We start from the raw sequence: 21644 nt of genomic DNA, 5'->3' as shown, positions 1-21644 counted from the left end.
AACAAAAAAATCCCCCAAATAAAACACCTAAAAACCAAACCCAAACCAAATAAAATCCTGTTTCCAAACTGGCTCATGGAAGAGAAAAGCAAACTGCTGGGGAGCACAGAGAGCCCAGCTCACTGTTAGGTCTAGTTCCAGCTGCCACTACTTCTTCATGATTGTTTACAAACCCACCCTCCCAATGGCTGCTCAGCTAGATAAAAGCATGCATTACTTGTTGATGGCTTGTCCAGCTGGAGTGTGTTCTACCTCGTACCCTTCTCTCCTCAAAACATCAATCACTGTGTTGTTGCCCATGAAGTGACCTGCAGTTAAGAGAAAAATTACATCAGAACTCAAAGAGCACAGGGGAAGAGAGAGAAGAACAACAAAGTCCTTCCTCATCACAGGAGGCATGCCACACTCAGGGCAGGCAGTGCTTTATCACTCCCCACCAGCATGCACCAGAAACACAGGATCTCTAATGAATGATTGCTTAACTTTCCCAAAGTCACTTCAATTACCACATTCTGCCTTTCTAAAATGCAGGTCTGGTTGAAATTACTCTGATCCCGCAGGTTGTTGCATCAGGTCACTGTGGATTTCTTGGGGCAGTAAGAGATGAAGTTGGGAGATGCCTGTTCAGGACCAGCACCGAGTCTACAACTGGTGGTGGTGCAAACCAGATCAAAATCTGGCTGCAGTGTGTGCATCATTTTAACATCCTCTGGCATCATAAAGGCACTGAGATGTCGGTCAACATCGTTAACAATTTTTATATGATTAAGAATCATCCAACTGCAGAGAACGGAAAATAGCTCTGAAAGCCAATGACTTAGATCAACCCCTTACATTCCTTCAGTATAAGCCACCAGGAACAGAAACTCCACTTCAGTCGTGTTGACAAAAGTTTGAGAAAGACTTAGCTACCTCTGCCCTAATTCTGTGATTTATGTCTCCACTCTATCTTCAGACAGATGGGGTGGCTGGTCAGCCCATAATTTGGCATCATAGTGAATAAATGACTACTCAAAGGGTGCAGGATTTATTCCTGAAGGACTGTATGCTCTGCACGCTGACTGACTTCACCATCACTCTAACCCCTCATCAGACAAGGCTGCTGAGAAGCAGATGGACAACAGAGGCCTTGCACAATCCCTCACAGATCTAGCTTTCTTGAAAACATTTGTTCATTTAACAGCCTACATAAATTAAAATTAGGCTTGAGCAAATGACTTATTAGAGTGCTCCCTTGCCTCTGCAGATGTAAGCAGTGCTAAAACTGATAAGTAACTTCAGAAAAACTGTTTTCTGCTAATATTCTTCGTAAATACATGGGAATAAAACCACCAGAATTATTCTAGTAGCCAGGAAAAGCAAGGAGATAGAAAGGGAAGTCCAACGGTGATGAGATTAACAGGGGACTAAACCCAAGGCATTTATGATTTTGCACTCCAAAATGGATTCAATAAATTGGAGCACAAAATTCTAGTTTCTCATGCCACAACAGAAAAGGGCTCATGAACTACCAGCTTAAAGCATGACAGTTGGATGGTATCATTTGAGCATAGACATTTATCCGATGAAGTTTCCCTGAGAGCCTAAGAATACAAACAGATCTAGATCAAATGAAACTTTTTAACCAAACACTGCAATGCACACCTATTGGGTACCATATTTTCTCACTTAGTAACTGGATTTTCCCCCAGCTCCTCAGCCTAACTTTTGCCTTCTGAAAGAGTAAAGCTTGACCATTTTGTGGACCTAACCTAATACTGTTGGTATCTGTTGCTTGCCAATGGTTCAGCCCCAGGTGCAGTTAACTGAGAATTTCCTCATGTAAGCAAAAAGACCAGATGCAGCAGGGAACAGGAATGACTGTAATTAAATGTTGTAATTGAGTAAAATTAGCCACTGGAAGGCCAACATTAGGTATATAAGGTGGCAGACCTAGTTGCTATCTCTCACCTTTAACACAGAGGAGAGGTATGTGCAAAGGGAAGGGGAAAGGGGATTCACTCCTCCTCCCCTGCCTCCAGACAGCAGAGAAAGGGGTGCTTCCAAAGGGCAATCCACCCCTTGTAAGTGAGAGTGAGGTAGGACAACTCAGACTTTTAAAGAAGTGCCTCTCTATTGATGAGGATAGGGGCAGTGTATAGAGCAAGTTCACACTAGCTACCCATTTCATGTGGGAAATGTTGGATGGGCTGAGTCCCATCCTCAGCAGTGAAAAGCAGTGCCAAGGCTCTGAACTCATATTTTCTTAATCCAAGTCCTTCAGGAGGAAAGAGACAAGACATAAAGATGAGCAATCTATAGGGTAATCTATAGTGTTGAAATAATTTTCCTCATGCCAGTTTAAGAGCTTACAGTCTCACATATTTCAAGAGTGAGCTATTGAATAGCTGGTCACATCACACCATCAAACGCACGACCCCCTGACAATCTTCAGCTACTCTTGCTCAGAGCAGTGATTTGGACTGGTACGTAGGAAATTACTGTAGCACATGGATGAATCCCATTTCAATCAGTCAACCTGCTCAAGTGATTTCCTGAAGCTGGGCCTTAATCTTCTTTTTAATTTGATGGAGTGATAAGAGTATCTTTTATATCACAATTACGTGTACAGGCCTTCACAGGGAGCCTTTGCTCGCTGTTGCTGATGCAATGAGTTATGTCTGCATGTGAAAGAAAAACAGTGTGCTAATACTGAGCAAAAGAGAACAGACCAAATGAATAGATATGTGTAAAACAGATGCATACGAATACAAACAAGCATGTCATATTAGATTGTTCACAAGATGTGATCAATCAGGAGCCACTCAGGCTAGGTACATAAAAGGATTAGGAGATGTCAGTGTTTGCCATCTAAAAGGTGGGCCATGTGTGCTCCATGAGACAGAGCTGGTCTGGGGCTCAGTGGACCTACAGGCTCAACCTGAGCTAAGTGCAAAATGAAAAAAAGACAGAAGGGTGAGGGTTTGAGGTACAGGACCTCACCAGGAGCCTCACTTGAGTCAGCACTTCTGTCTCTTTTCTGGGAACTGTCACAGAAAGAGCTTGGTGGTGTGTGAGAGACCTGATCACCAAAAGCAACTGTAAAAAACATGAGAAAGATTCACTCTCCAAGGTTTAAGATCAAGCAGCTATGCTGCAAGGGAGACTTAACCCAAAGTCACATGACAGGGAGCAGGCCTCTTTCACCTGTTTTCTATTTTAGCCTAACACACTTGAATGCCCCCCAAAAGAAAAGCCCCAGGCCCTGTCCCATCAGAAAGGCCAGTCCTTTCTTTCTGTACACAGCCCTGCATTATCCTCACACCACTAGGTGAAGAGATGCCTCTGAGAGGTCAATTTACTCTGGCAGGGGGTGGGGAGCCATGAATCTCTATTCTTCTGTGTTCAAGCTCAAAGAGAAACTAAGAAGCTGTTGTGTGCACCAGCTCAGCCATGCACTCTACTGGAGAGTAAATAAGACCCCAGCCTTTAATCTGTACTGAAAGGAGGTGGCATGCAGGGACCGCAACAGGCAATACGCTCAAACAACAATGCTGTTTGACTAAAGTGCACTTGCAGACTAGTCCACGCACTTGGACATGCGTTGAGCACTCCGGACCCTCCTCAGTAGCAACACCCAATCTTGCAGAACACAGGCTACTACTATTGCCATGAAATCCGTGTCCCCGGCTTGTACCTTTTACTGCCAGTGCACGCAGAGTTGTCTTCATCTAAGTAACAGTGCTAGGACTGTGGGTTTCAGCAGAGGCTCCTAAACCCAAATTTGAGCCATCACGAGGCTGAAAATTTTCTGGATCTAGTGAAATGAACGAGGAAATATTACACAACAGTCTGTTTCTGTTCCTCAATTTTTATTTTTCATACAAAGCAAGGTTGTAAGACTGAAGAAAACTATGTTCCTCTCCGAATTTCAACAAAATCCATGATTCCAAGCTGATACACAAATCTCCTTGACTCTCTCTTAGTCATGTAAAAGGAAACCCCAGGCCCACATAATTCTTTGTCTGCTGTGTTTTCCTTAGTAGAAAGACGGCACTTCCCATCTGCCCCTGAAACATGCCAGGACCTCACCATCTACAAATATCCCAAGACAATGAATCACTGGACATACATGTAAAGAAATGAAAATGTTTGTTAGGAAACCTAATCTGGACTGCTGACCTCCAAGAAGTGGTGGGAACAGCTACAGCACATGATCATAACAGTACAACCACAAAATAACACAAACGATTCTAGCCACTGGGGACATCATAAAGCAGGATGTTTATCTCTGACTGGGCTGAGAGTGCTCAGATGGGCTTCTGGTGCCAGAGACTCTATGGTCACTGAAACAAATATTTTCAAGAACATTTTAGAGGTACAGATCTTACAATTATTTTAGAAACTTCCTGGAAATGCCCATGGCAATGATCATCTGCTATGATTCTTCTTAGACTGCTTCCAAGAATTATATAGATAAATTCATATAACATGCCCCAGAAGGGTGAACAGGACACCTGTAGGTGACTGGATGAGAGCTATTGGCCTGTAAAAAAGGCATGACATGAGGCTGCTGACTACACTACCCACAAAAAAAAAAAAGAGAAACTTCAGCAAAAGTTATCACTTAACTGTGAAACACAAAGGACAGCTCACCCCTCTCTATATGCCTCCCATGGCAGGGTTCTTCTCCTACCCTTTCAGTAATCACAGTATCCTCCAATAGCAGTCTGTGAGCCAATAAACCCATGGAGAAGGGTTCAAAACTGCCAGCGCTTGCTCAAAGAATGCAAACACAAGCAAAGGAGAATTCCTGATGGCTTGGAGAGCAGGGACATGCATGGCCCAAGTCAGTCCCACAGGTATCTGCAGTGAAGAGCTGAAAGTTCAGCATGGCAGATCCAGCCAATGACCTAGAGAATGCAGAGTACTGTCTTAAATCATTTCATTGGATGGAAGCCAAACTGCAAAACAGACATCCTACTCCTCCTACTGGTCTGGATCACTTTAGCGTGCATCAGCCCATGAGGTGGACAAAGTGATCCTTATTAACATCAGGTACCTGACAAAGCTAAAATGAGTTCTTGGAAGACATAGCTCTTAGGACATGACTAAGAATGTAGACACAGAAAGTACTCTTGTGGCACCCCCACCCACAGTGCCCCCACTGGCAAGAACCCTTACAGAGGAATTTTCTTCATCCCACTCCATAGTCTGTTATTCCCTGAAAGGAGCTGAAATGAGTGAAACAGAAGCAAACCTGTGGAAAGAAAAGGATGCTCCTCCCTATCCCTAAATCTCTACTTAGTTTAAGCTTTTGGCACAAGGACAAGGGACTGCTAATGCTCTGTGAGTGACAGGCAAAGCCCATTTTTCACACATATCACAAAATTACCTCACTGCTCCCATAGGTATTAAGAGAGAGGAGAAAGATGACCCTAACCACGTCTTACTGGCAGAGCTTGGCAAGCCATACTGGAGGCAGTCATACCATAGCAAGCACAGAGAGAGTCCTCCACTTTCTGTAACAAACTTACTACCAAACCTTGTTTGCAAAAGATCCTGTGCAAAACTGCAGGGGACTTCCTATACGGGCTGACAACATCAGCAGTGGCAAACAGTCCCAGCTGAGCACCCTTGAAGAAACCTGTACCTGGTGCTCAGAAATCCAGGGGCAAATTTCATGACTTTGCCTCATGCATACACATGGTTATATTTTTTAAGTACATGTTGGGATGCAGAACATGGAGTCATTTTAACCCAGTTAGTAAAATTATGGAGGAAAAAAAGCTAGACAAAATATTTCATATGATCCAAAGCAAAAGAAGAAAAGCAGGTGATGTGATCAACTAACTTACAGATTAGTTTCCTTCAGATGCATGCTTTCTGTACACACTGTTCAAGAGGAAGACACTGCTTTAAAGCATGAGCACCGTGCACCCACATGAGGTGAGCTCACACTTCACTTCTCCCAGAATCAGAGGGAGGAAGTCCTGTGCAGTTACACTAGATAATCCAAACAACATATGGAAAATAGGGGTCATTGGTAAAGTAGCTGGGATTCCCGATTTGGGATTCCTAAGTTAAAACATTTTCTCAAACAGAAAACATATAACACTAAAGCTAATAGAATCTTCTTCCTTCTAATGGCATTTCCAAGTCAGGAAGAGCTCAGATACCAGAACACAAACCAAAGGACAAAGAGCATGGTACTCTCACAAATTTAATGCGACCGATTGAAGAAAATTACAAAAATTTAAGGGTATGGGGGCGGCCCTAAGGGTATCATAAGTGAACTTAAAGATTCCTCAAATTCACATGAAGTGCAGGAGTATAAGGATGTATAAGGAGTATAAGGAAGTATTATAATACTTCTGCATACATGGAGGTAAAATGCCCTGCAAGCAGCCCTCCCATGCCCTCTAATCTTTTTGAGACTGCAGACTTCCAAATGTACTCCTTCTTGTGATTACCTGTAAGATGAAATATTACTCCATAAACATTGAACTTGAGGTTTACTCCACTGAGGCCAGGCCAAATGTTTGTCTTCAAAAAACATGATTTCCTTCAAATATCTTTTTTAGTATAAAATCTTAGTGGATCATACTTCACCACTCTCAAACCAAAGGGGAAAATCTGGTGGGCAGGACTGTGCAACAGTGGCATTCTCTATGCCCAAGAAAATATTTTCACTAGACATGGAGAGACTTCATGAAAGAGCTTCAGACGTGCATTAATTCAGGAGGAAACAAAGAATAACCTTCCATTTACTTAAAAGTGATGTGCTTTGCTAATTAACTCACCTATATGGAATTACTAGGACTCATTTTCCACATTTGTTTGTAACAGAATCACGTAAACATGAAATCCTTCTCAAAATAGTTGATGATGAAGGCCTTGCACAACATGGGAAAAATTGCCTAATACCACAGGAAAGAATCATATGAAGTTACCATTTGCATGAGCCAAAATGAAGGCATTTTTCTTGTGAAAGACAAGACACTCTTCTCTACCAGGTTCTGTCAAAAACGAGGTCTCTTATATGTATGACCTGAGTACTTTTTGGTCCTGGGGATTCCCATTTTTACCTTTGGGCAAAGTCAAACTTCCTGATAACTACACAAATTGAAGCTAGAAAAAACTTTTCCACTGATTATAAGGCCGAATTTATAGCAAAGTTAACATAAGGAGAAAGTTTACAACCCCATATCGTTTACTTTGTAAAAACTGAGTTAAAAGAAAAAGCTTCTGTTCAGGCAGCCTAAGCCACTGGGGCTCCATCTGCCCTGGCATTTACTGAGAGTTTTCCACTGTTGAAGCCCTAGGCTCATTAAGCAAGGGGACCCTCACACAGGTGAGTGGCTATGCTAGCTGCCAGCATTACGCTACCAGAAGGGAAGGAAATATCAGTGCTATGTCTGAGCTGCAGTACTCACAGCCACCTCTGCCGCTGGACCTGCTCACATTCCACACCACTGCTTCCTTTCCAGAAAAAAGGTATTAAGGACTTGAAATCCCACTAGCTTAAAACATACATTACAAGATGAAAGTTTTTCTACTGTAGCTGTCCAATAAAGGTAGCAACGGGTAAACCCCAGCACAGATAAGAAGCTGATGGTCACCAGATTGTGAGTACCTAAAGCAGAAACAGCACACAGTTGTTTGACCTGGCTGATTTTGACAGTTGCACTAATACATTGGAACAGAGGCATCTGCCTCTAATGCAGAAATGCAAAGCTTTCCTCATTTCATGTGTCACAGATGTCAGGAGGAGTGCCCTTCACGTAAACCCTGGGGCTTTGGACGTGGGTCCTGCCTCCACACAACATTATCTATCCCCTTTGGGGGTTGTTGTTCTAATAAACCCTGTCATTAGCATTCTGCAGACTCAAAGAGGCTACTAAGGAAAACAGTCTCAAAGCTGCTGGGTTGTATCTGGCATTCTCAGATTACAGAGGTACAGGCACACCTTCAGGGACTCAGCCTTTCCTCCCACCCAAAGAGGCTAAAATGATGCTGCATTCCAGAGACAGAAGAAGCAAGCAGGCTATCAGCAAGCCCTTTGTGCCTAGGGAGAAGTGAGGTGGCCCACAAGACTAATTTAATCTGTTTTATCATTATGTTATCTTCCTGCCCTCCCCCCCCCTTTGTCCTCTTCCAGGATCTGCCAAGATTCAGCTTCTTGTGGATTTTTCATGAACTTCCTCATTATGTATTTCAAATCCTTTAATATGAGGCATAGATAAATTTACACTTCCTGTGCACACCCACATCTCCAGTCCCAAATGTGCGCTGATGGCAGGTTCAAAGTTTCCATGCTGGGTTCTGAATTCCCGCTGAATTTCAAGGGCAAATTATATCCCATTTACCTGGGCAACTTTCACATTCCCATGGCAGGTTTTTGTTTGGTTTTGTTTAACAGGTATAAACACCTGCACAAGACGAACAGAGACATCCTGGGCTTAGCACTGTTAATTATTTTTACAAACATTGGTGACAGGTCCTTTCTCCAATCTTTTCTTTTCCAGAGACAATAAATCTTGTTGTTCTTGCATAATTTTCAATCCAAAAATGCCAGATGGAACAGCAAATTTCAAGAAGTAACAGCAAACAGCTCTACATGGAAACACCACCTAGCACACCATTCAGGACAGAGACTCAGCACAATTCCAATTTCCCCTGGAAATCTGGTGTTTGGTTTGGTTTTTTGGTGTTTTGTTTTGTTTTTGGTTTTTTTTTTTTGTTTTTTTTTTTTTGCTTTTTATGACATAAGGGGCAAGGGAAAAGGCACCAGGTATACCTGTGGATCCAATGCACTTGGCACCTGAGGCTGACACATAACTGACCAGTCCCCACATCCCAAGGACTGCCTCAAAACCAAGAGAAGTTGGAGAAAGCCATTTGGTGGTCTATGGCAGACTCTGGAGTAACCATAGGTGGTAGCATGTTCTCTCTTTTCCTTGTCCAGGTGGCTAACATGACAGATTACACACTTATCTTCAGCTCAGGGTCAATTATGCTTCTACAATGATGTCAAAATCCTTCTTCTGCATGTTGTTGGATCACACATCAGCCATCCAAAAGTTAATTTTAGTTTAGTGAGTATCAGTTGACTCAGCTGCTGGGAGGAAGACAACTAAGATCTGGAGCTCTTAGCTGAATTGCTAATTCGGATATTGGTTCATCAGTCTGCTCATAACAATTCTTCTTTCTGGGAGGTCTTGCAGGGGGTGGGTGTAAAGACTGCGAAAAAAACAGCCAGTCCCTAGAGGTTTGAGCCCATACAGTCTGAGTAAAGCTGAATAAACACATTCATTATTTCCTTTAGTAATTAGAAGGAAATGGTAGCTGAAGAAGTTTTCACCATCATCCTTCTTTTCTTAGTGTTAATGCTGGCTTGCCAACATCCACTATACTTTAAAGCCTCAGAATGATGCTTTCTTCAGGAGCAGCAAAGAAAAAAGAGCTCTGAGAGAAAAAGGAATTTGCCAGTGTTTACAAGATTAAGAGGACCAACTTCTGAAGTTGTCACATCAGCCAGCGTCTCTCAGTGAAGTCAGTCATTTCATCCACAGGGATATAAGGCATCTTAGATCCCTCCATGCTTCTTATTCATGAGCTGGCAAATCTGGAGTTTCTCAGCTGTTCAAAGAGGCAGGAGAGACTGGAGGGAATTTAAACTTGGCTCCTAGAAACTCTGGCTTCGCCTGAGGCCTTGCCTGTCATAATAAAGTCAGGATCTCATGCCACTAAGTATGCTTCCTCCTGCATTAAAAAAAAAGCACTCTTTTTTTTTTTTCTCTCTCTTATTCTTTAGCCCCCCCTTCAACAGAAACCATAAGTACGCTAAAGCAAACAAGCCATGCTCACCATGGAACAAAAGTGACCATGCAGAAGGAAAGGCCATCTAGAGTTGAATCTAGTGAGAAACATCAAGGGAAACAAGGAATGCTTCTGCTGATACCTCAGCAGTAACATGTAGACTAGATAAATGTCAGCCCAGTGCTGAAGGGGGCAGGAGACCTGGTGACAAAGAATATGGAAAAGGCCAAGGTACTCAGTGCCACTGTCACCTTCTTTACTGGTAAAACCAGACTTCAGGAATCTCAGGTTCCTATGACTAGAGGGAAAGTCCAGTGCAAAGAAGGTTCACCCTGGGTGGAGAAGGATCAGGTTAAGGAACATTCAAACAGACCGGACATGTACAAGTTCTGATAGGATACACCCACAGGAACTGTGGGAGCTTGCCACTCTCCATCATCTTTAAAAGGTCGTGGCAATTGGGGAAGGTCCCTGAGGACTGCAAGAAAGGAAGTATCGCTCCTATCTTCAAGAAGGGCAAGAAGAAGGATCTGGGAAACTACAAACTGGTCAGCCACACCTCTATTCTTGGAGAAGGTGATGGAGCAAATTAAACTGCAAACCATTTCCAAATGTGTTAGGGATAAGCAGATGACTGGGACTGGTCAGAATGGATTTATGATGAGTGAATCTTGGCTCATGAAGTTCAGCAAACCCAGTCCTGCACCTAGTCAGGAATAGCTTCAGGCACCAGGATAGGCTGGGCACCAACTGGCTGAAGAACAGCTCGGCAGAAAAGGATATGGTGTCCTGGAGGACATCAAGTTGGCCTTGAGCCAGCAATGTGCCCTTGTGGCAAAGAAGGCCAATGGCCTCCTGGGCTGCATTAGGAGGAGTGTTTCCAGCAGATTGAGGGAGGTGATCCTTCCCTGTTCCTCAGCCCTGGTGACATACATCTAGGTCCAGTGTCTAGCTCTGGGCTCCCCAGTTTAAAAGAGACATGGGCATACTGGCAAGAGTCCAGCAAAGGGCCACAAAGATGATGAACAATTAGAGCATCTGTCATATGAGGAGAAGCTGAGAGAGCTGGACTGTTCAGCCTGGAGAAGAGGAGGCTCAGGGCAGTATAATCAATGTATAAATACCTGATAGGAGGTTGTAAAATGGAGCAGAACTTTTCTCAGTGGTGCCCCATGAAAGGACAAGAGGCAACAAATGCAAACTGATATACAGGAAATCCCATTCAAACATAAGAAAAGGCTTCTTTACTGTGAGAGTGGTTAAACGCTAGAATAGGTTGCCCAGAGAGGTTTTGGAGTCTCCATCCTTGCAGATACTCAAAACCTCATCAGACTCTGTCCTAGGCAACTGGTCTATATCATGCTGCTCTGAGCAGGGGCGTGGACCAGATGATCTCCAGAGGTGCCTGTCAGCCTCACCTATCCTGTGATTCTGCCAAGGTTTAGCCAGTAGGCAAGCATCCTTGTAAGACTTGTACAAGTGGTAAAACTCTCCACAGCACAGCAGGACAATGCAGCCTTCTCTACATCAATGTGCACCTCTTGGACAAACCAGAAACCTACAGTGTTATCTAGCTGGCTGTCTATGGAATCACATGCGCCATCACTTACTTTGGCTTCGCATTCAGATCCTGAACACTCCACTTACAGTTCAGAGAAATTAAAAATGCATATAGAAGGAAGATTGCTTGGGAAAGATTATACCTGGCTTTGCTTCACACATTGTTCCACTGGCAACAGGAAGTAAGTCTGGCTTGTAACTCTACTGCCACCATACAAAGAGGCCACAATTAAGATAAAATCCTTACTGAACCTAGAGGAATGCTGCTGGCATTACCATCTCTCTCTTCCCACACTTTCCTCTAATTCCCTCAGACTTATTTTGGCTTGAAACTTTCCATGTTTGCACTTTGTCCAGAAGCAAAGCTTTTTGAATAGTTTGAGCAAAACCTGTTATTTTTTTCCTCTCCACTTCTGTGCAAGCTTAAATTACTTCCAAACAAAAATAGTTCCAGAAATGAGCTCTGACTGTGAAATATTTTCAACAGAATACAGGGGGACTTTGTCTGATCTGTTAAAATGTAGTAAAAACATAAAATATGCTGGATCTAATGATCAAATGTATTACATTCCAAATTATCACATGTCATTCCATGTAAGAAATCAACATCTATAGACATGCAGCTGTATTAAGACCTGGAAAGAGATATGAGATTTTTTTTGCACAATGTATTACACATCTCTGAACCACATCAATCCACTTGGAATATAAAATAAATCAATCTTTTCTGATTTTCGCCCATTTAAAATAAAAATACAAAGAGTAGTTTAAATAACAAGAGGGGGTATTTGTAATACCACAGTCACCCACAGACCATGACCTTGTTTGGATATAACTGATGATAAAAGTGTTTTTTCAGTGGTGTTTGGTTAATGGAAAAAATTGAACTTTCCTTACAAAATGCCTAGCTCTTTTATAAATAAAAAGCACTGGGTGAAAAAGAAACAACTAAAAGTCTTCTGCCCCTTCTAAGCTGGAGACCCTTTGATATCCTACTACCATTTTAACACAACCTCATCCTGCAGTTTATCAGCCACTGCTGGGAGATACTTTTTTCACTGGTGGCCAGGAGAGGGAAAACCACAATGCAGTGATGATTTAGTCCCATTCCTATAGCCTTCCTTTTTTCTCGTCTTCTTCTACCTTTTGCTGCAGCTCATTCTAACCTGCTTTGTGTGAGCTCTTCCTGGAACCTTTTTCCAGTAATTAACAACAGTACAATACTCAAGCAATTCTCAAAACTGAACACAAGACATTTGTTCATCTTCACTGCTTGCTGGCATAAAAATAAATCTCCCACATACTTATCTATCACATACAGCAATCTGGATAAACAAAAGGCTAAATTAGCTTGCTAGAAAACAATAAAAGCTTGCACTCATATTTGTAATGTGCACTCAGAAAACCTCAGAACTGTGTAGAAATTGATCTGCTTTCTGCATTATATCCTGTGATGTTACTTATCTCATTTAGTCAATTAATATGAAACAAATAAAAAAAAAAAAAAAGAAACCCCCATGCAGTCAAACAAGGGGATAATGAGAAATTGTGCTGCTAAAAGTGGGAGGCTGGCATTGTCCTTTGAGCAGAGCTATTTGGAAGAGCAGATGAGAACAGAGGCCGAACTGGTATCAAAGCCAGAGTGTAATTAGAGACAATGTCAAAGTTGATCTAGAGCCCCCAGAGAAGACAGGGAACCTGTCTCGATTAAAAAGTACAATGGAAAAGCATGAGAAGAGCACGCCTGGTGCTTGGAGATCAAGCCATGTGTGCATAAGCCACACATCAAGGGTGTTCGTATAGGCCCAAGGCTCCAAGCAGCACTGCAGTATAGCAGTGCTGAGTGAATCCTAACTCTGCTCTACTCAAAGAGGCAATCAGGGGACAAAGAAGGAGCAACTGGGAAAAGGAAAATAACAGGAAGGAGGAAAGCAAGAATTCAGAAAGCCTGGGAAGGGTTTTAGGACTGTCATGAAGGTTGAGGACAAGAGAAATTGGGAAGGACAGTGATCTGTACTGCTCCTGCAGTGCTTCTGGGCTCCGGGGCAGAGCTGTGCACAGTAATGACAATGAAGACAGTCTGGGGCAGAAAAGTGGGAAGAGAAGGAAATTGATGGGAGGGGAGACAAATGACACAAAGGCATCTTAAAGACATGTGATTGTCCAATGCAGCTGCTGGGATGCAGGGTGTGTGTGCAAGGAGGGCAAGAGGCACTCTTCTCTCAAAGAATCCTGCTCCTGGGACAGGGCAGACTCAGAGTGACACTTGCATACACATCCGTCCATCTGCATGGGCTGCTCATAGCTCAGTTGTGCCCAGTTACTGGAGCCCCAATATCTGTGACTAGCTCCTGACAGAAGACTAGCTACCTGCAACTGACACAACTGGCACTCAGGGCTGACATATGGGCTGGTCAGGAACATCAGTCCAGCAGGGACAAGCGTGATCAGAACACATCAGCAGTGGAGTACAGCAAAGCCCTGGTCTTGGCTTACAGACATGACCGAAATCTACATAACCTGCACCTACTTCACTCCGTGTCCTTCGTAACACGGAGTTGCACGGAGCAGTGACACTGCAGGAAGATAGCGCATTACAATCTTCACGCATGCCTGGACAGACATTATCAGCCACCTTTCATTACCTCCCTGCCCTCACACACAGGATCCTTGTTATGATAAGTTTGTAACCACAACTCCCTGCTGCAAGTGATGAGATTCTCACAGACTTTGAATACCAGTGCTTTGAGAGTGTTTAAGTAAATACTTTCCTTGCCTTGTCTAGATCTTCCATCCTCACTAAAGCAGTAGCCACTGAGACCGAAAGACATCACATGGATCCTGACACCAGTTGCAGTTCTCCCCCTTTCCCAAGGCCCATATGGTTCATGTTGGAGAGGATGCGATACTTCTCTGGGAATTAGCACCTGTCTTTTCAAAAACTGATCCTCACTTCTTCTCTTCCCTGGAGCTAGAGCAAAGGATGGGAGTCATGGCAAACCAATCCTGTTTACACCCTCTACCCAGCCCTAGTCTGAAGTGTGGGTGTTAACCTCACTGAGTTGGATGCGCTGCTGGATGTGCCTATGGATTCCTGCTGGCTGCTAAGAGGCAGAAAATGAAGTAGGTTTTCCCCATCTGGGCCAAATGCTCTGCTCCAAAACAGTGACAGACAAAACTTGTAGTTGTGGAAGTGCAGTGAAAGAGGTAAGGAGCTGCAGCAGGAAGAGAAAGGTGAAAGTGTGCCTTACCTTCTCCCCTTGCATTTATTGAGCCCCTTAGATTCACACAATTTGGCATGTTATTCTTTTGGATGTGTTCTCGAAAGGTTTATTCAAGCACTGGTGCAACCTCTGACTTGCTACCTTTCATCTCAGCTCCCTATTTCTCCTACTCATCTGCCTTGGTTGGCCAGAGCATAAACACTTATGTCCAAGAGCTGTTCCTTTTGTATATGCGCTGTACTTGGTTCAGTATCTTTGGCTATGCATATAACAAGTAAGTGTGTAACTAATAAATATTGCAATCAATGCACACACTGTGACCTCTTTGCGTACTGAAGAAAAACACTCTCCTACACTGAAAAAGTTTTCCTATTAGAGTACAACTTTGCCTACTAGGCCAAACTAGGCAACTTTGCTTACAACTTTGACAACTTTGCCTACTAGGGCAAAGCTATGTTCTGTGTCCACCATGGTAAAGGTACTGACCCTTCTTTAAACTGAGGCAAGTATTTGTAAAAAGCTTCTAACAGCTGCGGGAAGAATGTGTTCAGGTTGAAGGGCACCTCAATCACATACCAGCTCCAAATGCAAAGAAGAAACTCTTGTCTGGGTGCTCTTCCAGCAGGTCCTTCACCCGCCTGCCCATTCGCTCATTTCGCTTGTAGATGAGCTCCTGACGGAAGTAGCTGTCTATCTCTTGGGCAGTAATGCGTTCATGGGCTGGAAGCGTAGCATTAATGAAATTTGGGACCTAAGGCAGAAAAAAAAAATGCCTTCATGAAAGGGGCATTTATTTCACAGGCAGCCATCATGCACAGGCACTTTGCTCCACCACTGAATGTGGCAATTGCCTTGTCCCACAAGGCACATCCAGTAGGACAAAACCCAAAGAAAGCTAAAAAATTATTCAGCAAACTTCTAGTAATGCATAGTGCTCCATTTCTCTCAACATATCATTTCATAAGCCAGCCAGCTGCATCTTTTTTGATTCAAAGTCAACAAATACTCTCAGTTTGCCACACTGTAGATCCCAAATTGTGATTGGTTGGCTGAAGAAAGTAAATATTTGCCTCTGGCTATCTTTAGCTACATACCTCTTCCTTAAATTGCCATAGGTATGACATAACTATAATGATAATTAAACTCTTCTAAGAGAGTTTGACTGGTATCAGACCCCTCAGGCCATCAAAGAATAACTATGCAATTTGAACTAGTTAACAAAAACATCCCCAAACTTTCCAAAAGAAGGAAGGCCAGATTTTGTCAGGAAAGAAAGTATTACCACCTCTAGCTCCCATGTCCTCAAAGTATCTTTTAAAATAGTGGCTTCCTCCCCTGGGACCCCAGGATAGCTGTGGCTGCACACTACCATGACCTCTTGCTAGTGGAGAGAAATGGGGCTCTGGAGTTGCAGACATCCTGCCTTCTGACAAGTCGCTTTGGGCATTGCAGCTACAGGAATGGCTAAAAAAAGGGCCTGCAAGCAGTGGTTTCTGGGGAGCAGAGCCACTAAGCCAGGTGCTTTCCCTTGCAAGCCTGCAGCTCTGGAGCCACTCAGAGAGTATTACCATGTGTTTCCAAAGGTTTCTTAGCCCACAGTGGGTCATCTACTGGGCAAGCATGGGGTCAAATACAATTTACAGAGAAGTTCTACTTAAAAACATAAGCTGACAAGTGTTGCAGGCTATTACTACTCAGCTCTGCTGTGAGGGAGAGTACCCTGCGGTGGAGCCCCTCATGTAAGAAAAGGGCACTTGCTCCCCCAGAGACATGCATGTCTGGGTGAGAGCTGTTCTCTCCAAGGACCTCAAGGCAACGCCAGCTGTCTGCAGTCTGTAACACCTCAGCAGAAGAGCAATGCAGCATCTGTACGCTCTTACAGTGCTGGCCTCCTTTGAGAAGCCCTTTGAAATCTATGAAGTGCACTGTGTAAGAGCTAAGCAGTGTTAGTGACCAGGTTGCCTGCACCTCCAGGCTGAAGGGTGTGCAGGACAGGAAGGTAACAACATGCACAGAAAGCTCAGTGCTGGAGAAGCAAGGGTTAGTATGGCAGTATTTCCAGTTCTGCAGCACTGCACCATATATATCAAAAAGCCATAGGAAAATGGTCACCCAGCAGGGAAAGCCCAGGTACCAACACCCACTTGTTCAGCACTGCGAGGGTAGAGCCTACGTTTTCATTGATGTGCACGAATTGCCAGGCAGTACCTCGCGGACAAGAATAGAGAGGCCTGATGTCTCAGTCTGAGGTTAGCTAATCTAACAGCCCAAACAGGCCAAATTGGTCCCTGCTGGGCATTTTCTTGTGGTTTAAAGATCAGAGCATTGCATTCCACTGTGCTGCTTAGGAAACCGTCTCCATAAACCAAGTCTGTGAGGCCTCAGAAGGTTTTCTTTTCCTTAACATTCAGTCTAAATCTATCTTTTCTTTGTTTCACTCCATTTCTCTTCTTTGGACCTTGCCCATAGTACACAATCATACTGAAAGGGGACATTAAAAAGCTTGCAACTTGCCCAGCCTTACACAAGCGTCCAAGTCACGAGTGCATTTCTCTGTCGCTATTTGCACAAAAGAGCCTGCTGCTGCTCTCTGTTGGTGCTAAGTTCGCTGGTACCTAAGCTAGCATAATTCCACAGGACCCTTAAGAAAATAAAGGATTAACTCATAGAGCTTTGACGCTAAAGCAAACACGGCACTCGCCCAAAAGGGAAAGCCAGGTGTGCCTTCGCTGCTTGCATGCAGCAAGACAGCAGTGAGGTGGTGCAGACTCCTGGGACAGGAGGCGCAGGAAAATGGACACTCCAGGGAGCCAGCGATGTGCCCTTGGCCCTCGCGTGCAAAGGGCCTGTCTGAGGAGAGACGAGCATGAGTGAGACAGGGGTTAGTGCTACGGGGACGTGTGCGTAGTACAAGGGCTGTGGTGGCAAGACTCACTTGAGAAGTATCATGGTTGAAGATGATGGAGCTGAGGTCCCCACAGTTGTAATGCTTGATAAGGTCTTCTGTCGTATAGGGGATCTGGAAACTGCCTGCTCGGAGGCTCTCCTGCTGCAAGAGAGTCTGATTCAAAGCAAAGACCACCTGAGGGAGGGGGAGAGGGAGGAAAAGACAGAGTTCCTGGTGAGTTCTCGTCTCGCCTGGTGAGAAGGTCACAGATATAAAGCCGCCCGCCGAGGGCTCTCCGTGGCTGCTCCCGCTCCAAGGATGCCAGTCCATGTGTCGCCAACCCGCACCTCCTCCAGGTCTGCAGATACTCACACCTCAGGTCCCACTGGCCTGCTCATAGGGAACTGACTCACCACACGTAACTCCAGGCGGCTTTGCCCATGACAAGATTAATACAGAAGATGCAAAGGGGCAGACTGAAATAGGGGCAGTCTTGCTCCCCTAGACGACAGTTTGCCTGATCACCATAGAGCTCTAGGGCCTGACAAGCTCCTAGCCCCACAGCTCCTCAGCCACCTACCTAAATTAAGCATGGCTTCTCCTTGTTTGCCCTTTCTTCCTCATCCGCAAGGAACATTAACACTGTCATTTCCTGCTTTGTGTCTCCTCCTCCCATGCACCCCATTTATTTCAAGCAGGAATGTCTCTCTGGAGCAGACCAGGGAAGGATGACAGCTGCCAGGGGACGCAGGCAGCCACCCTCCCCTCAGGTGAAGTCTGAGGACAGCAGCCCCACAGCAGCCCAGCACGCTCCCCTGGCTGACTGCCTCTGCAGGCATGGGGGCTGCCGCTGCCTGTGCTCCCTCCTCCTCCTTGGCGTTCACCTGGGAACACAAACACTCCCATTCCCTTCACCTCAAGGTGAACCAGCATGGCTGCCAGAGCTCCCACCCCCAGGGAGCCTTTCCCTTGGCCGGAAAGGGAGAAGATCAGCAGAGGTCTCCTCTAGGTGTTGCTGCTTCCCCACCTCCAGCACAGCATATCGCTCTCACAGGGCAGTGGCCTCAGGGCCTGACCCAGTGAGAGCTGCCACTGCAGCTGCCTCCCCGCTGCTGCAATGCACACCCCATGAGGATCACCACCATTTAAAGGGCACAAGAGAACAGTTTGGAGCAACACTTCACAGGGGCCTCTGGAGCCAGACAGACAATGCAGCACCTCTGCACCTCTCCCCAGCTGCTCCAGCCACTGCAGCAGGCAGCCACCAAGCCCCAGAAAGGCAGGGAGCCAAGGAAGGGCTAGGGGCAGAAGCTCCCCAGGCTGAGCACGGGATGCCACTGGGAACACGGGTGGGGCGCAGAGCTTGTTACTCGCCCGTGCAGACAGCAGCTCTCCAAAAGCATGCAGCAAGCATAACACTGCCATCTCTCCTGAACACAGCGCTTACTCAAGCTACCGCTGGTTTGCACACCAAGCCTAGAGAACTGTAACAAGCCTTCCTACTACCTTCTGGCTTATTTTTTTTATTTGTCAAGGAAGTAAACTGAGAGATATTGCTGAGGTCTTGAAACACATTTCAAAAGTTACTCTTGGGAGGGTTATTTTCCAAGCTCTGGTGACTCTCTGCAGCCTGATGAGGGCTCTGTGTAATTAAATCCTCCTGGATATTTGTCTTGAACACCATCAAAAGCACTCTGGAACCAGAGGTATTCACCAACACCATGAAACCCATACATGAGTAAGCATACTCTTAATGTACTGAGATTATGTGAACCAAATCTTGGGATTACAGCACAGGGCAGATGTGGGAATGAACAGGTGCAGTTTTTCCTCCCCCAGTACAACAACCTGTCTCCTACAGAAAGGTGCAGGTCCCACCATACTTGAAATCACACTGTCCCCACTACAACTAGAGCTGCCCGTCTGGATCCAAACCACTATGTATTCAACCAAATATGAAAACACATAACTTAGTTCTGGAAGGGTGTTCATTAATAGCAACACTCACTCCCATCTCATGTTTTGAAAAAGGGCAAGAATTCACTTTGTTGGTACAAACTGCACCTGATTGAAAGAATACCTGCAGGTAGACACTCAGGAAAGTTACATCAAACTAAACAGTAGCCGTCTTGCAAAGGACCTCTGTTTAATTGGGAAGTAAATTAAACAAAACCAAATTGAAACCACTTTATGTCTGAACAAAAGTTTGCATGCAGGCTGGGGTTTACTGCATTCCGAAGCCATCATTTTCCATTTGTTTGGCTTCAATTCCCACACAGAGAAGCCCTAATGGATGTTAATGACCAGACAAGATTCACTGAGAGACAAGCCAAATCCATGCTGAAAATGTGGGGTATCTACAGCCAGGACTGCTAGGTCATGCCAGGAAAATCTCGTATGTACAATCAGTCCAGCCAAAAGCACTTCCACGGGAATGGCTTATTTTGTAAGTTATTTGACTACCATAGCAGCATCTGCTTGGACGATTTACCATTAAAGCAATATGTCCCTTTCTAGACTCCGCAGGCTCTGAAACAATGAGCAGATAGTTCCTGTCCACAGAGCAGGAATAAGACTTGTGATGGTCTCCTGAGCTGGTCAGATAGCTCTGCCTCAATGTAGAGTAAGCACATCAAAGAGGTTTTGCAATCTTTACTGTGATTTTCATCTGAACACAAGCCAGCAGAGGGTAACCGGCTTCTGTGGAGAAAACATCAGCCTGCTGCGTGAGGAGTGAGAACAAAGCAAACCTTCCTCTCTCTGCTGTGCTCCCACAGCCTGCACTCCTGCTGTTGCTTGCTCTGCGTGCTACCCTCTGCTCCACGCACATCTCATCCCTCCTCCATTGCAGTGTGCCACATGAAACAGATTCAGTCTCTCCTCCAAACAGACCTGGCCTGACCATAGCAGCCAGGTTGAGCCACACAGGCATCCTCCTTCCTCATGCCTACCCACTGGCCATAAGAAACTAGCACACAGTGAACTGCAAACAGCTAAATAAATCTGTCTCAAGAGCACAGTTTAAAACCACAATGACTACCTGCAGTTATGGAGGATTACTGCACACGTTTACACAGGAACAGAGGCAACTCACCCCCCACACCCCCCCCTCATATTTCTACACTTGGCATGACACAAAGCTGTCCTGGTGAGGCAGCTTTGGCAGCTCTCTGGTCTTTGCTAAGAGTACATCTTTCTGGTGCAGAGGTGGGAGAGTTGATACTGGACACGTGAAGAAATCTCAGGATGGCAGCAGCTGAAGGCCTTGCCTGCCCCACTGGGGAAGCACAAAAGACATTTCACAGTGAGGTGGTTCATGTTTCACCTCAAAGAACAAAGTGTCAAAGCTCACTACCCAAGACTCCTACACCCCATCCCGACCACGACTTCTTGGGAATGGAGCAGCCAGCAGGCTGCCGTGGACCCCACAGCCCAGTCAGTGGGTTTGCATGGCACTGCATGGGCTGTTTTTTCTCTGTCACAGAGGACTACAGAAGGCTGTTTCCTGCCAGGTCAGACATCTTCCCCAACTTGGATCTAGACCTGCATCCTATCATTGTGCAGAGCACCCAAGAGAGAAGTCACACAAGAACCACCTGAAGCCCACCCAGAGAGGGGACTTTCACCTTGGCATTGTGAGGGACAGAGGTGGTCTCAGCTCCTTTGATGACAGCAGCAGCCCAAGTCCCTCTGCACCATTCTCAACCACAGCCCAAGCAGTGGAAGTAAGAAAAGTCAAGATATGATAAATGGGCAGAAATCAAAACAGCATCAATGTCCTTGACAATTAGCCCTCCTTAATGAGTTACTTTAACTCATGTCATCAGGCTTTGCACAGCTGGAAGGCAGGAGATGCTATTGCCAAAAATACTCTCATCAGCTGGTCTAAACAGAATGGTGGCATCTGCTGGAAGGGGATCATGCCACACCTACTGAACAACTACACAGGATTACAATTTGGCATCAGTGTGTGTGTAGAGCCTCTCAAAGGCATGTGATAGCTTCTCTCCATTTCTTTATCACTCATACCTTCTTGGGGGAAGTATAACTCCCCAGCAGAAAGAAAAGGGGTGTGGAGTTAACGAGGCAGGAGCTGTTTGCAGTACCAGGTGTTGCTTAAAATTGTGCCCTGGTGAAAAGGTTATCTTCAGTAAACAGTAATGGATAAACAC

At 45.0% G+C, this 21644-nt stretch overlaps 1 protein-coding gene across 1 annotated transcript in view; it reads right to left on the bottom strand.

Annotated features, from left to right (window-relative positions):
• TRABD2A (TraB domain containing 2A) overlaps positions 1 to 21644 on the bottom strand; it is an 81580-nt gene that overhangs the window by 9711 nt on the left and 50225 nt on the right. The window contains exons 3-5 of the mRNA XM_075527505.1: positions 17521 to 17667; positions 15162 to 15336; positions 218 to 308 (exon numbers count right to left, since the gene is read on the bottom strand). Of these exons, the coding sequence (XP_075383620.1) occupies positions 218 to 308; positions 15162 to 15336; positions 17521 to 17667 (413 nt within the window). The remainder of the gene's footprint in view (positions 1 to 217; positions 309 to 15161; positions 15337 to 17520; positions 17668 to 21644) is intronic.

This window comes from Mycteria americana, chromosome Z (assembly GCF_035582795.1).
Source record: "Mycteria americana isolate JAX WOST 10 ecotype Jacksonville Zoo and Gardens chromosome Z, USCA_MyAme_1.0, whole genome shotgun sequence".
Classification (NCBI taxonomy): domain Eukaryota; kingdom Metazoa; phylum Chordata; class Aves; order Ciconiiformes; family Ciconiidae; genus Mycteria; species Mycteria americana.
Note: the sequence above shows the minus strand (reverse complement) of the source record. Positions and strands in the feature narration are given on the sequence as shown.